This window comes from Nilaparvata lugens, chromosome 6 (genome assembly GCF_014356525.2).
Source record: "Nilaparvata lugens isolate BPH chromosome 6, ASM1435652v1, whole genome shotgun sequence".
In the NCBI taxonomy this organism is placed as follows: domain Eukaryota; kingdom Metazoa; phylum Arthropoda; class Insecta; order Hemiptera; family Delphacidae; genus Nilaparvata; species Nilaparvata lugens.
In genome coordinates this window covers 204,885-218,364 of record NC_052509.1, presented here as the reverse complement: position 1 = coordinate 218,364, position 13,480 = coordinate 204,885, and the positions used below count along the sequence as shown (strand labels likewise).

The window sequence follows — 13,480 nt, the reverse complement described above, 5'->3', positions numbered from 1 at the left end:
TAATTTTTTTTGGGACAGCCAAAGCAGGAAGTCTCACGAAGTAGAGCTTAGTACCATGTCTGTAGTCTGCTATGGAAAACCTACATGTAGAGAAAGTTGACGTGCAAAATTTGAATTATTACCTAGAATTTCATTAGATTGTTATAAAGTTGTAATTTAAAAATTCCTATGAATATATTCTGTTTTCCTATTGTTTAGTGTAACTGTTAGAGTAGACCATAGGTTAGGTGTTTTGGTTTAACAAAATAACCTGGGTACTTACTTATAAGTTTGGTGTTGAGGTTTTCTGAAGTATATAATTGTTTTCAATTTACATGAAATAGTAAGATATTGAATGAACTCAACACAGTAAAAAGATTTAGATGCTGTGACCACTAATCATGTTGTAAACCCTCCTAAGTTCCTACATTCTAATTAAATGGTGATGATGTTTACAATAATTTAAAAGGGGTAAGTAAACATGTAAAGTAAAGCAAATAATTAAGTATTTTATGTGCTACATTCACTGTAAACATAATTGTATTTGAATTATTGTATTAATAATTTCACTAATGTAGTTATTCTAGATAAATTTGATAAATATTATTTTTATTAACAATAGCATAACCTAAAAATGTAGTACAGAAATTATAGAGGTGAGCTAGACCTTGGATTTTCAGGAAATCTAAAAAAATGGTATGTAGCCTGCCTTTTCACTGTAATGTTTACAGTCAGGAACAAAGAAAATGTTTGTTTGCTTCAAACCATTTTCATTTTTGATCGAAATCAGACTGTATACATTTTCAAATAAACATTATTTTCCAATGTGAAACAGCAGACTGTAATACTTCCAGCATATGATGTGAAAGTAAACTTATATATTTAAAACAAAATAATAATTAAAAATTTCAGGTAAGAATTCATGTGACACTTTAACTTTCTCTTCAACTAGGCTAACCATAGCAGCCTACATACATAGTACTATGCACTAATTCATGAGACTTTCTGCTTTGGCTGTCCCAAAAAAATTTATTCGATCTGAATAAATACTGGAAAATGATGATTTGAGTGTTTAGAGCTTGAAAAAAATAGTCTCAACTCTTAGAAATCTATTATTTCAATGATATACTCGTAAATGTAAGGTGATGTTTTAGTCCCATTTGAATAACATGCTCTCTCTCCATAGCAACGGTTTGTTTAGAGACTAAAATGGCGTCTTAGCAACGGCTTACGTCACACTTACATCGCCCATAGAAAGAGGTCTAGACACCAATGTAACGGCCATATTCAACCTATTTTGGCGGCAAATTTCAAAATTTAATCTAAACTCTATAGTAAACTAGATAGCTTCAATAAGACCGTTGTGCAAGGCATCACGGGATCGTGTCCTGACGTCTTTCCATAGACCTTGATAGAGACACCCGATTAGGGCGGACTCTGGCGGAGGAAGTCCGGGTCGAAGTAGACGACAGTGATGGTGATGTCGTCGCGGAAGAGCCGCACCACCTCCTGTGGCATGGACAGCAGCTGGGCGATCTTGGAGTGCTCAATGCCGTACTCTGTGCCGCCCAGTGCGTGACGCATCAGGTGTGTGGCAGCGTTCCGGTCTTGCGGCTTCACCTGACGCAAACAATTATTATATATTAAATACAGCATAACAAAACAATAGATGGATAGATAATTGTCTTTATTTTTCACACAATAAAATATTGCAAGTGTTGTGGGTGAAGTTCATGCAAAAATAAGAGTCTATTCTTCCATTTAACCCACTTAAGTAAAGATAAACCAATAGGTATTGATATCAAACATATTTTTTATTTTTATTTATGATTTTTACAAGGAAACACTGATCGGGACAGAAAAACTACGGATAGTCCTTGTACTATTTCTCTCCCAAACACCAATCAAAACTTCATTACTCGAATACGAGTGATTTATCAGATAATGTCGCCCTAATTTAAATGTGATGTTATCTATTCCAATAATGGAAAATTTTTTTGTCGCACGGATTTGGTAGCACTACTCAATCGTTGAGAGTTGATCACCCTTGAGCCTTGCAACATTGAGCTTTTGTGTACATGGAAGGTGGAAAACTGTCCCATTCACAATTTACCCGGTAAAAAGTTCAACGTCTGGGAACAATTTTGACAGATTCTGTACCAGAAACTAGTTACCAGTAACAAATTCCTGCCCCACAGTCGAAGCCTGGCAAATTGTGACAGTACCACATTTGAAGAGCTCTGATAGGGCGATTGAATTGTAGTCTGCTTGCTTTTCTGCGCATGCGCAGGCAAAACAAGCTAACTTTTGCTTTCTCCACATTTTAGAACCATTCTTCCATACTGTACCAGTACCAGCTCAACTATTGTCTATTGAACTATTATGAAAAATCAACCTGTCCTGACAACATAATAATAACAAAATGTTTCCATTTACAACATAGCCAACCTAGTACCTATGAAATATTCTTTGATCTGTTATAGCTAACATACCATATTTGCGTGCACCAGCACCAGCTACTTGATTTGAATTTGTACTATTGCTTTAAATCATATAATTAATTTATATAATATGTAGTATTCTTAAGTTTTGTTTTTTTTCCAAGCTTTTGCGATTTTTGTAAATTACTGTAATACTTTCTTTAACATTATAAAATTTGAATTGTATATAAAGTACTTGAAACAGAATTATAAGTGAACTGCAACTCACTGCCAACACACAAGGTTTCTTATGTTGGCAGTGCCAAATATTACATTGATAATATTGTTGTACTCAAGTTAAAATCAATGTCTATTTGTATTGTATACTCTTGTGATTAATATTGTACAAATATGTATTTGTAATTTTGGCAATAAATTCAATTCAATTCAATTCAATTTAATAATTGAAATTGTTATGTTAATACACTACATCGGCCTTTGTTAATTTACGCAGTTACTCTACGACATTCTTTGATGGAAATTAATTTCAAAAGTGCGCGCCAAAATCTTGAACCGAAGATCTAAAGTGGTGTTCCATGGGAACAAGTAGTTTTGCACCAGTCACGTGATGGAACAATTTACTGTACACTGAACGTACACATTCTGTGTGGACGAACTTGTGTATTTCACTTTTCATCAGCTGATCGTATATCTGTATTTGAACGGAACCAGTGAGGTACAGATATAATAAGCTTGTTCGTGGCGCTCAGGTATTTGAGTCTTCATGCAGATTTATGCACAGAATGTCTTTTACCATAGAACATGAAAATCATGGTGAAAAGAATCAAAGAGTGTATACCTTCAATTGGCGGTCATTTTGAGCATATTCTTTAATAATATTTAGTAACTGGGAAACAAGTAATTATATATTATATGTATTAATTTTTAACAACAATTTTCATTACAACTGAGTTTTCGTTTTATAAATTAACTAGAAACTGGCTAACATGACTTTGAAAATCACCCTGTAGTACCATAGCATTATGCTATCTTTTCTCTATGATTGTACCCAATTAAAAAAAAAAATGTTGGAGAAGGAACAACAGATATTTTATCAAAGACTAGCAGGAAACCCGTGCTCCGCAAGGGTCTATTTTAAAACTTGACAAACTGAAAACTTGACGTAATGAAATCTTGAAGAATTGAAAATACGCCTATAACCATCCTCGGTTAATTAAGAATCTATATGCAAAATTTCAAGTTAATCAGTCCAGTAGTTGAGAACTTGAGACGTAATGATGCGTCAAATATAATTTTCCTATCCTGTACGTGTATAAGCCAGTTCTTTTCTTTATTATAGTATAGTTTTCTGACTAAATTTCATCAAAGATTGCATTGCCTATTGAACCCGTATTATAAAATCAAATATTCAAAAAATACCTATTATACCATAGAAGATTGTTGATCAGAGATATTTTATAAAATAATACGGAAAGATTGTAGGGAAATAATGGAGTAATACATCACTAATGATGGTGTAGTTGTTTGAGGAAAATTAGTGCAATATTTTAAAGGAAGATAAACGTGAGTGATATAAAATACTTCTATTCTGACCAGATAGACATAATATGTCTAAGCTAGCCACAGCTGACTCATTATTGACAACCTTATCGAAAAATATGCAGGTGTAATGAGACCCTGAGAAAGATAATGTCGGCCTGCTGTCAATAATAATGAAATAAATTGGTTAATACCACTGATATAGAAAAAATTATGAATAATACTCACTAAATTACATTTCCTTAGCTATTTTTGTTAGAAGTGGATTCGCTTAAATTCTTGCTCATTTCTCTCTCTCTCTCTCTCTTTTCATATCATATACAGTTCAATAATTATTTTCTTAGTCTACATTATGTAAATTCATCTATAATTTTGCTGTATTGTAAGCTATTGTATATAAGTGTATAAGCCAGTATATATTGTAATCTACATAAATAAAGTACTCAATCAATCAATCAATCTCTTACACATTACAATTACAATTTACATTACAATTTTATATTATCGTTATTCTAATTGCATTTAATCTTTATTCTCATTGATTGATTATCTATACTTTGTAAAATTCGTTGAATAATTAGCATTACCGTCATTTAATGTAAATTAGTGTATAAGCCAGTAAATATTGTAACATACATAAATAAAGAAATCTAATCTAATCTCTCTCTCTCTCTCTTTTCCTCATTCTTCCCTTTTCCACTCCTAATCACCCTTTTTCCTTACTTTTATACCTTCTACCAGCCTATTACATGGGAAACCATAGTTGGCTAAGTACTTTTCTCCCTTTCTTTCTTTTCCCCAAAAAACATACCCCACCATGAAGCCTATTTTCGTATTTTTATTAGAAACTAGTATTTTGAATGTATTGTTTTTGTATTTTATTTATTTTGTGTGTTGAATTGAATGAAATGAATAGTAAACATTGAGTATAATCACAATAAGTAAACAACGGTTCCTAATCACTCTCTCAATGTGTGAATACTCCAATAAGAAACAAAGATATTTTATGAGAATGCTCACTGATCGACAGTATGAAGACGTGTGAAGACCACTATAAGAACCAATTGATGACATGTTCTTTCTGCCCCGAGAATATTTACGCACTGAAACAAGTCACTATAGTGAGGTCCACGTTATAATGGCAGTGTTTAATTAGCAATTCTATTGCTATCCTTGTCTATCATTCATCAAAGCGGATAGCGCTTTCTCTTTCTCGTTTTGCTCGGTTGCCAGATTGTTTTTTAACAATATAGAACTATAATTAATTGACAAAATATTTAATCTTGATTATGGAAATTCATTACAGTATGTTTGAAAAATATAATTTCTTGCTTAATAAAATATAATTGATTATTTTAAACGAGAGTGTTCACATGAGTTAATATTACATCAATAAACCTAATTAATAAAAACAATATATAACTTGTAGTACCCTTTTATTAAAAACATTTTAACATGTTCAACTTGAAAATGGCCAAAGTAGGTCGAAACTAGTCGTTAAAATTTTCAAAGTTTTAAAATATTTTAATAAAAGGGTACTATAAGTTTTATATTGTTTTTATAAATTTGAATAAAGTAGCCCATATAAGTGAAGTGATCAATAAACCTGTATCAACTACCGTCTATAGAAGGCATTGACAAGACACAGGATCGGCAACGTTGTTCTGCTATCTTTCTCCACTGACATTATTAACGTGGACCTCACTGTAGTTTTCAATCGTGATATTGTTATCAAGATTTTGGTATATTACCTTGAGGCCCTGCTGGCGTTGTATTAGCATATTGTTAATTTCTCCCAGACGCATTTCCTTCTTGGGTAGTCGCAGAGGACTCAGTGTCACCTTGCCGCTCATGTGTTCTCCCACCAGACGGACCACCTGTCAATAAATAATACAGTTATCATCTTAAACATAATTACAACCATGTTTTGTTTATGTTTTGAAGGGACGAATTCAAAGATCCAAAGGTTCAAAGAACCTCACACGTCAACCAAAGCTTATTGTGTGTATTACAACCATATAAATACATATGTCAACATAAGATATCAGATAAAAAAGTAGAAACTTCTACACATGAGTAGAGCTACTTGAAACTCATGAGTAGAACTACTTAAAAAATATGGAAATTAGAATAATTTCTGCGTTTCGTAAATGAGATTGATTGAAGATCAAAGTCTGTACTACAAAAATGTCATCGATAAAACTGCGCCCTCTTCTAAAACCACTTTGGCACTCGGGGAGTACGTTGCAGCGATCTGCCCAGTTTGAGAGTAGTTAAGTAAAAATTTTAACAATAGTATTATTTTCACAATCAGGGTGAAACCGCGATAGCTTTTTGGATCTAATCTATCACCTTTTTTAAATATAAAAAAATATTTGTTTTTTTGTAGCAAGCCTCGGGAAACTCTCCTTTCAAAAATAGTTTATTGAGAAGACTAAGTAGTCTTTCCACCTTACTGGTAGTGCTTTATGAAATGACGGACCATCTGTGAATAAATAATACACTATTTATTCTTTTAAAAACAATCACAACCAAATAAATGCATAGACCTACAAAAGATATCAGATAAAAAATAAGAAACTACTAACTTTCTACACATAAGTGGAGCTACTTAGAAAAAAATGGAATTTATTATCTCTTTCAACTATGGTAGCCGCCTACGTACTCCCCTACTAGAGTAGATATTTATTATTTTTTTACAAGAAAGTACTGACCGGGAAATAAAAACTAAGGATACTTCTTGTACTATTCCTCACTAATTTTCAATAAATTTAGAAATACAATCAATTGAAAAAATATTTTATCTTGATTATGAAAATTCATTATGAAATCAATGAAAGATATAATTTCTTGCTTGATTGAAAAAATCGATTATTTTCAACGAGAATGAACAATTAATATTACATCAATAAACCGGTATCAGTTAGCCTCTATAGAAGGCATTGACAAGACAATATCAACTTTTAATTTTTGATATAATAGAATAGATAGAATAACGATATTCATATAAAATTACAAATAGTCAAATAATTTCTATGTACATTAATTGGCATCGCTGTAAAAAAAAATGGAATTTTTCATTTATCTTAGAAATTTTATGAAGTAACACGAATATGAGAGTAAAATAATAGAATAGTCAGTGATGTTTTTACCACTGCGTAGTTAGGACAAGTAATGTCTTACACATAACCTACCGTTAGGTTGAGTTAATTTTCAATTACCTGGAGTGGAGAAATGAGATCCCAGAGTCCATCGGAGGCTATGACCAGGAAGCGGTCGCGCGGAGTGAGCCTGTGATGCACGATGTCCGGAAGTGCCGTCAGGTAGGGCGGAGTGTAGTAGTTGGGAGGCATCGACTGTTCCCCCGCGTACGGAATCACGTGATCACTCAACACCTTGCGACTCCATTTGTATCTGAAACAAAATTAATCAATAGATCATAATATTGCACTGTTTTGTAGAGGGGTTTTTGCAAGTTAATTCGTGTTGTGTATAGGGTTTTTGTATTTATGGGCTCAATTTTCAATTTACTCACTACACACGAAAAATACAATTTCATTACGAAAAAGCAATAAAAAATAAAATAACAGTATGTAGTACATTTTTTTCGAGGGTGATGCCTACATGAGCTCAAAGATTGTGCGTGGGTAATGAGAGATAAATTGACCAGCAGTTTTAGGTGGGTTCCCAACCACCAGGAAGCGATATTACAGCTCATGAATCACATCAGAGGAGTTGGCTCAAGCGGTCACCCTTCCAACGGGAGTATAAAGCTTGTTATTCTAAACTTATCTAAGCGATAGCTTATCAGCGCATACACTGAGTCAAACTTCATTGCAGAACGTTTTATTGTAGAGACTTATTGATTAGAGAGTAGAATATAATAATATTATACAGTTTTGCAACCTCAGTCTCAAGTGCAATAAACTAATGAAATGATGAGCCACCAAATGTATCTAAGAAATGAATAAACCATTTAGACCTACTCTCTACATTACATTGAAATTTTCATTATTTATAACATTTCACTCTTTCCCTCCTTCCATGTCAGATTTCTTTTTTTTATTGTGCAAAATACTACAATCATAATATAATTATGACATTGGAGGAAAAAATAGGCTGAGCCTGTACTATTTCTCTCCAAAAATTTTGATAAAAGTTAATGTTGTCCAAAGTTTGAGGTTATGATATCACACACCACTGCTTCTTCACTTGATTTTTGATCCAGAAATAATATTTAAAGATTTTGAATTTTGAAGGTTGACATAACACTTCAAATAAATCACAGAATGTATCACAGTGAATAAAAACCTTTAGAAATATTAACAGTAGAATGATAAAAAATTTTACTTAATTTTTAAACCAAAAACCATTGATTATGAGCAAGATCTCACTGGTTTACAGTGTATGCAATTTGAAGAAAGAGTATCAATGTTCATATTCTGGCATTATTTAGAACGCACAATTTTATATGTTCAACAGCATAGAGAGTACTGAGAAAATTAATCGGGTTGAATTAAGGCGATCTGGAATTTGATTAGTGATAATTATGGAAATTGATATTGGGAATCCCTGGAACTCTTGCTTACAAGCAGAAACTTTTTTTCAATAATAATTTGATGTCTCGAAGTAGGCTTAAGTATTCATTAGGACACACCGAGATCTTTTTTATTGGTGGAACAAAACTGTAAGAAATAAAGAAATGAGATACCTAGTGAATCAATTGTGTAACCTTGTTAGATTGGATTTCCTGCTCCTAATTCCGTCTCTTAAATCACAGACGAATTATTGATCTAAAATTCGTGAGTAAATTATGTCTGACCGGGAGTCAAACCAATTGCTGGTAAGGGGACTTGACCTCTACTACGACAGGAATTTGTCTGTGCAGACCATCAATTTAATTTATTAATTTGTGCAGTTATTTATTTTGAAAGAAGCCAAACTGGCCAGATGATAAGTGCGGGAACAACAATAAACGTTTACAGTTATATGAATAATCTGATAATGTGATTTAGTATCAAATTTATACAACAGTGTTCTTGCTTGGGGAATCCCATTCGCGTTTCAAGGCACCGGGCCTCATCTTCGGCTAAAATCACCTTGATACTTTATACACCAAATACTAAAAACAGCCATGAAGATGGGGTTCAGTATTTTTAAACACAATCGGAGTTTACAGAGCATGTAAATATTCTTGTTAATGGAAATTGTAAACTGCATTTGGTTATTCATCATTATTTCATGTAATCAATCATACCAAAAATCAATCAAACTACAACAACAATGATTGCATTAATTCATTAATTTTTGTTGATTACAATAGGGCCTATAAGTATCATGGCTTCATACACTTCATAACTGTCAATATAGCTAACTATTCGATGACTTCTACAAACCATTAAATGGAGAATTCAAATTTGTTTATAACGATTTGAATTTGAATTAGATATGATAATATGATATTGAATTGTATCTAGTCTACATGAATTAGCGTAATTTGAACATATTATTTCTATTCTTGGAGAAGAATATTGTTTCCATTATTACTTTACTGGAATGATTTGAATAAGCAACAGACTAAATCCAATACAGTTACTCTCTTGAAGTTTTATATAATGATACCGAACAGTTCAGAAAGTGTTTAAACTTTGTATAGGCCTAATTCGTTTTGAATACAAAAAAAAAACTGGAATAATTTAAAAGTACCTGAAATCGCCGAAAGCCCTCAACGGCGCCAGCTGTCCCAACAGCCTCTCCATCCTAATCACGGTGTCTTTCTCATTGCTCGGATGCTCGTTGATCACCCGCTTAACCTCCTCGAAATTGTCGGTGTTGTGCTCGATGCTCAACTTCTTCGCCGACCAAGTGTCCGTATCCGACAACACACCTAGCACGGCCTGACAATCACCCACATTAGCCACATGCAGATGCACGCCGTCTATATGAACCACACACGCCACCGCTCCCGACAGTGCGACAGAGAGCGTTTTCAAATGCAATCCGTTCTCCTTGTTGTTCTGCGACAACGCCTCTCTCGACAGATCACTGTCCAACCTCAGGAACGCTTCCCGTAAAGCTTTCCCCATATCGAACTCTTTCCTAGTATTGGACAAATCGCCCACAAAACCCTTCAAACTTTCACCATAAACCTGCTTCAACTCGTCAACTAAATCGAACTTGTCGTTGAAGCACTCTAGTAGTGGCATTGCCGTGTTCTGACCCTCCTCCAAAGAGTGCAGGTACTTTTGGAGAAGGTCTTGTGGTAAAAGTGAGATGGTGATGTAGTCGAAGAGACGTTTTGCGATGACTTGTGCGCAGGACGGTCCTCCGTGTCCGTCGAAAACACCCATCAACATGCCTGAAAGTTACAAATCAATCTGTATTATTTTTCAGTCACTTATATGGGTAAATCCAATATTATAAAAATTATGTTCATTTTCAATCTCTTACTGTGGGTGAATACGATATTGTAGATATTCTGCTGATATAGTGGATGTTATAGTATTGATTCCTTTTCTTAAATAGAAAACCGAACACTGAACAAGGAGTTAATTATATAGCAATGCTCTATTATATAGTTAATGCTCTATTTCCACCAATAAATCATATCAGGTGTTTTTCGTTTTGATTATTTTACATTTCCACCTATATAAAGAGTTCATGGTCAACATTTTTCTCTATTACAGGATAATACCATAGAGAAAAGATATCCCATGGTATAGATCGTTTATATTCCAAATGTTAAGCCTGTTTTTGTTACGGTAACTCAAGCCGATTATTACTGTTTTCATCTGGGTAGAGTGTAAGAACGGCACAGTATGAGAGACTACTAGCGTCACATAACTTCACGGAGAATATCTACTAGGAATATCGGCTTGAGTTAACAGTGAATTTTGGAACATAAACACCATATACCATGGGATATCTTCTTATGCTATATTTTCTTTATGATGATACATACTTTGTTATAGTTTAATTTGAACTGCTTTGGGGTCGGCCTAGAGTGGTGGGTGGGTCAGACATCATGGTAGCGTTGTTGCCACATTGTGAATCTTGCTATCACACAACACAACCGGTTACCATCCAATGCCCCCTGTGGGTTTGGGGGATCTTTGAGTCTAACATTGTACTCAAAAATGTGTTGAAAACCAGAATTCACCCATAGTATCCCTGTTTGTCGTAGGAGGCGACTAAAAGGGACCCCGAGGCAACTCCAGAAGTTTTCTTGCCTTCAAACCCACGGGATCTGCCCCATCAGGGCAGTTCCGGAGGGGCAAAAAGATAAACCCAAGAGACCAGAGATGGGTGAAACTCCAGTCTCAAATGCGGGTCAAGAGGCTGAGTCGAGGGTGGCCGGGCGCCCTAGAGGCATTTTGGCGTCCCCTCTCTCAGCTGAAGGACCTACAAAAAGGCTAGGAGTGGACCTCACGTAGGTCACGAGTTTGTGGGTGGAGAGGCCAAAACTCACCACTGCTCAAAGAAGGGCGGCTATTCAGGCAAAACGTCTTGGGAGAGGTGAGGCTTTACCCTGCGAAGTTTCGGAGGGGCAAAAAGAAAAACCCAAGAGACCAGAGATGAATGAAACTCCAGGCACAAATGTGGGTCAAGAGGCTGAGTCAGGGGTGGCCGGGCGCCCTAGAGGCAACTTCGCCACCCCTTCCTCAGTGGAAGGACCTTCAAAGAAGGCCAGGAGTGGAACTCACGTAGGTCACGAGGACTAATCAGTCTGAAGAGACTGCCAAGCATATCACACTGGATTGCGACAAGTAACTAGGTGATGAATGAGATGTTAGTATAGGGAAAAACTCCTGGTTCTTGTAAAGGAAACGGGTATTGGTTTGCCCAACTAACATACTACTTGGAAACACAATAAGCTTCGGTTGACGTGTGGGGTTCTTGAACCTTTGGATCCTTGAATCTGTCCCTTCAAAAACAATACCATATAATAATATTGCAATAAGTTGCCATAATATGGCAACAGGCGACAGTTGCTACAACTGCCTGATTATATAGTAGGTGTAGTGCATGACAATCCTTCTTCCACCGATGTGGCCGACCAAGTTTCAATCCCAAAGCAGTTTAAATCGGAGTAGGGTATAGATATATCATTGAGAAAGAAAGCTATCCTTTCTCTATGATAGTTTAAACTCACATCTTTTTATTGAGATGTTGAGCTTAGATAAGGCAACAAATCTTTGTTATCTGTAATAATGACATTATATATGGCTCACCTGCAGTTAGGAGACTTTTAGCCTCACAGCGGGCATCTTCCATGGGCTGATTGGAAGGTAATTGGTTTGAGTCATACGATTTGATAGAACCGGGAACATGGAACTCTCGTGAGTACTCATTTGTGCGTAATATTGTTGTGACCTGGAGGCAAAGACAAATTATTACTAACCTAACGTATGAATTTCGGCAAAAATTAGTAGAAACCTCAGTAAGAGGCTCAAGTTAGATAGCATAAATTAACATATAAAGTTTTATTCAATAACTATTTGCTTTTACAACATTTTAAATTGAAAGTTATTACACTACAATCAAGTTCGAAATAACAAGAGGTGGAAGTGCAGTGTTTCAAATTTGTGGCATGTTGCAAACGGCAGTGAGCTGAAATAGAAAAAGAAAAGTGTATTCAAAACTCTGTATCTAAGAAAGAGACTACACAAATAGCAGTGAATTATATAACTTAATTAAAAATAGCCACAGCTCAACTAGTAAATTTAAACAAGAAAGTGAAGAACCAAAACTTGAAAATCTGGTTCATGAAGCTTCAATAGATATGGCTGTTGAGATGTTTACAAAATTTATATACAATGAAGATAAATCCAATCGAAATATGCTATGCACTTTTTGAAAGTTTGCCAGGAAAATCAAAAAATATCTTTTACAAGTTGATACTAACCTCTTGAGGACTGAGTCTTGGTTGCGCCAATACACGAGATGAGGTGTGAAACTTTTGTCTTTTGAATTGCCATAGGATCTTTCGAAGAAACTTTGAATTGTTTGTATTTTGTAATCTGCACTGTCCACTAATGTATCTATTTGAGAATACATATTTGTAGACAGAACCCACAGCCATCACTAACCGGATGGTCCCGTATTTAGAAACTCATTTTAGCCGCACAGTAAAATCTACAAGTCAACACAAGATACACTCACATTGTTTTAATAATTATTTTTACAAAAGTCTAGCCTTGACGCACTTGTTCAAATTCTTTCTCACTTTTTTGTAGCAGATCGACAAGGTGATGAACTTTGGGGTTAAAATTATTACGATGATGATGATTCCAGCTGATTTTAAATTGGAGGGCTTGTTCAATATCGATAGTCGATATTTCATACATCGAGAGCTACCATGTGACCATGCCCTCGACTTTTGAGTGAACCGCTCTTTTTGAAAACACGGAAAATGCGTTATACGATATACAGTAATACAATATATACTAATAATATACTCTTTCATAAAAAAAGACTGAACCAGCATATTATTTTCAATTAAAAATTTAAGGTGATCAGTT

General features: G+C 34.7%; 1 protein-coding gene across 1 annotated transcript; it reads right to left on the bottom strand.

Moving 5' to 3' along the window:
- Positions 1 to 1,227: 1,227 nt before the first annotated feature.
- On the bottom strand, positions 1,228 to 13,247 carry LOC111059650 (pyruvate dehydrogenase [acetyl-transferring]-phosphatase 1, mitochondrial). Its single transcript, XM_039429869.1, has 6 exons — positions 12,865 to 13,247; positions 12,191 to 12,332; positions 9,666 to 10,317; positions 7,181 to 7,373; positions 5,711 to 5,836; positions 1,228 to 1,599 (listed from the first exon to the last, which is right to left on the bottom strand). Exons 1-6 carry the CDS (start codon positions 13,039 to 13,041, stop codon positions 1,405 to 1,407), a joined length of 1,485 nt encoding a protein of 494 aa, XP_039285803.1. The 5' UTR covers positions 13,042 to 13,247; the 3' UTR covers positions 1,228 to 1,404.
- Between the last annotated feature and the right edge of the window lie 233 nt (positions 13,248 to 13,480).

Excerpts from the sequence above, each read along its gene's own strand:
- LOC111059650 (XM_039429869.1), bottom strand. The coding sequence starts at position 13,041 with ATGGCTGTGGGTTCTGTCTACAAATATGTATTCTCAAATAGATACATT. Across the intron at positions 12,333-12,864 it reads CAAGACTCAGTCCTCAAGAG|GTCACAACAATATTACGCAC; the intron begins GTTAGTATCAAC and ends CTTTGCCTCCAG. Across the intron at positions 1,600-5,710 it reads AACGCCAGCAGGGCCTCAAG|GTGAAGCCGCAAGACCGGAA; the intron begins GTAATATACCAA and ends TGTTTGCGTCAG.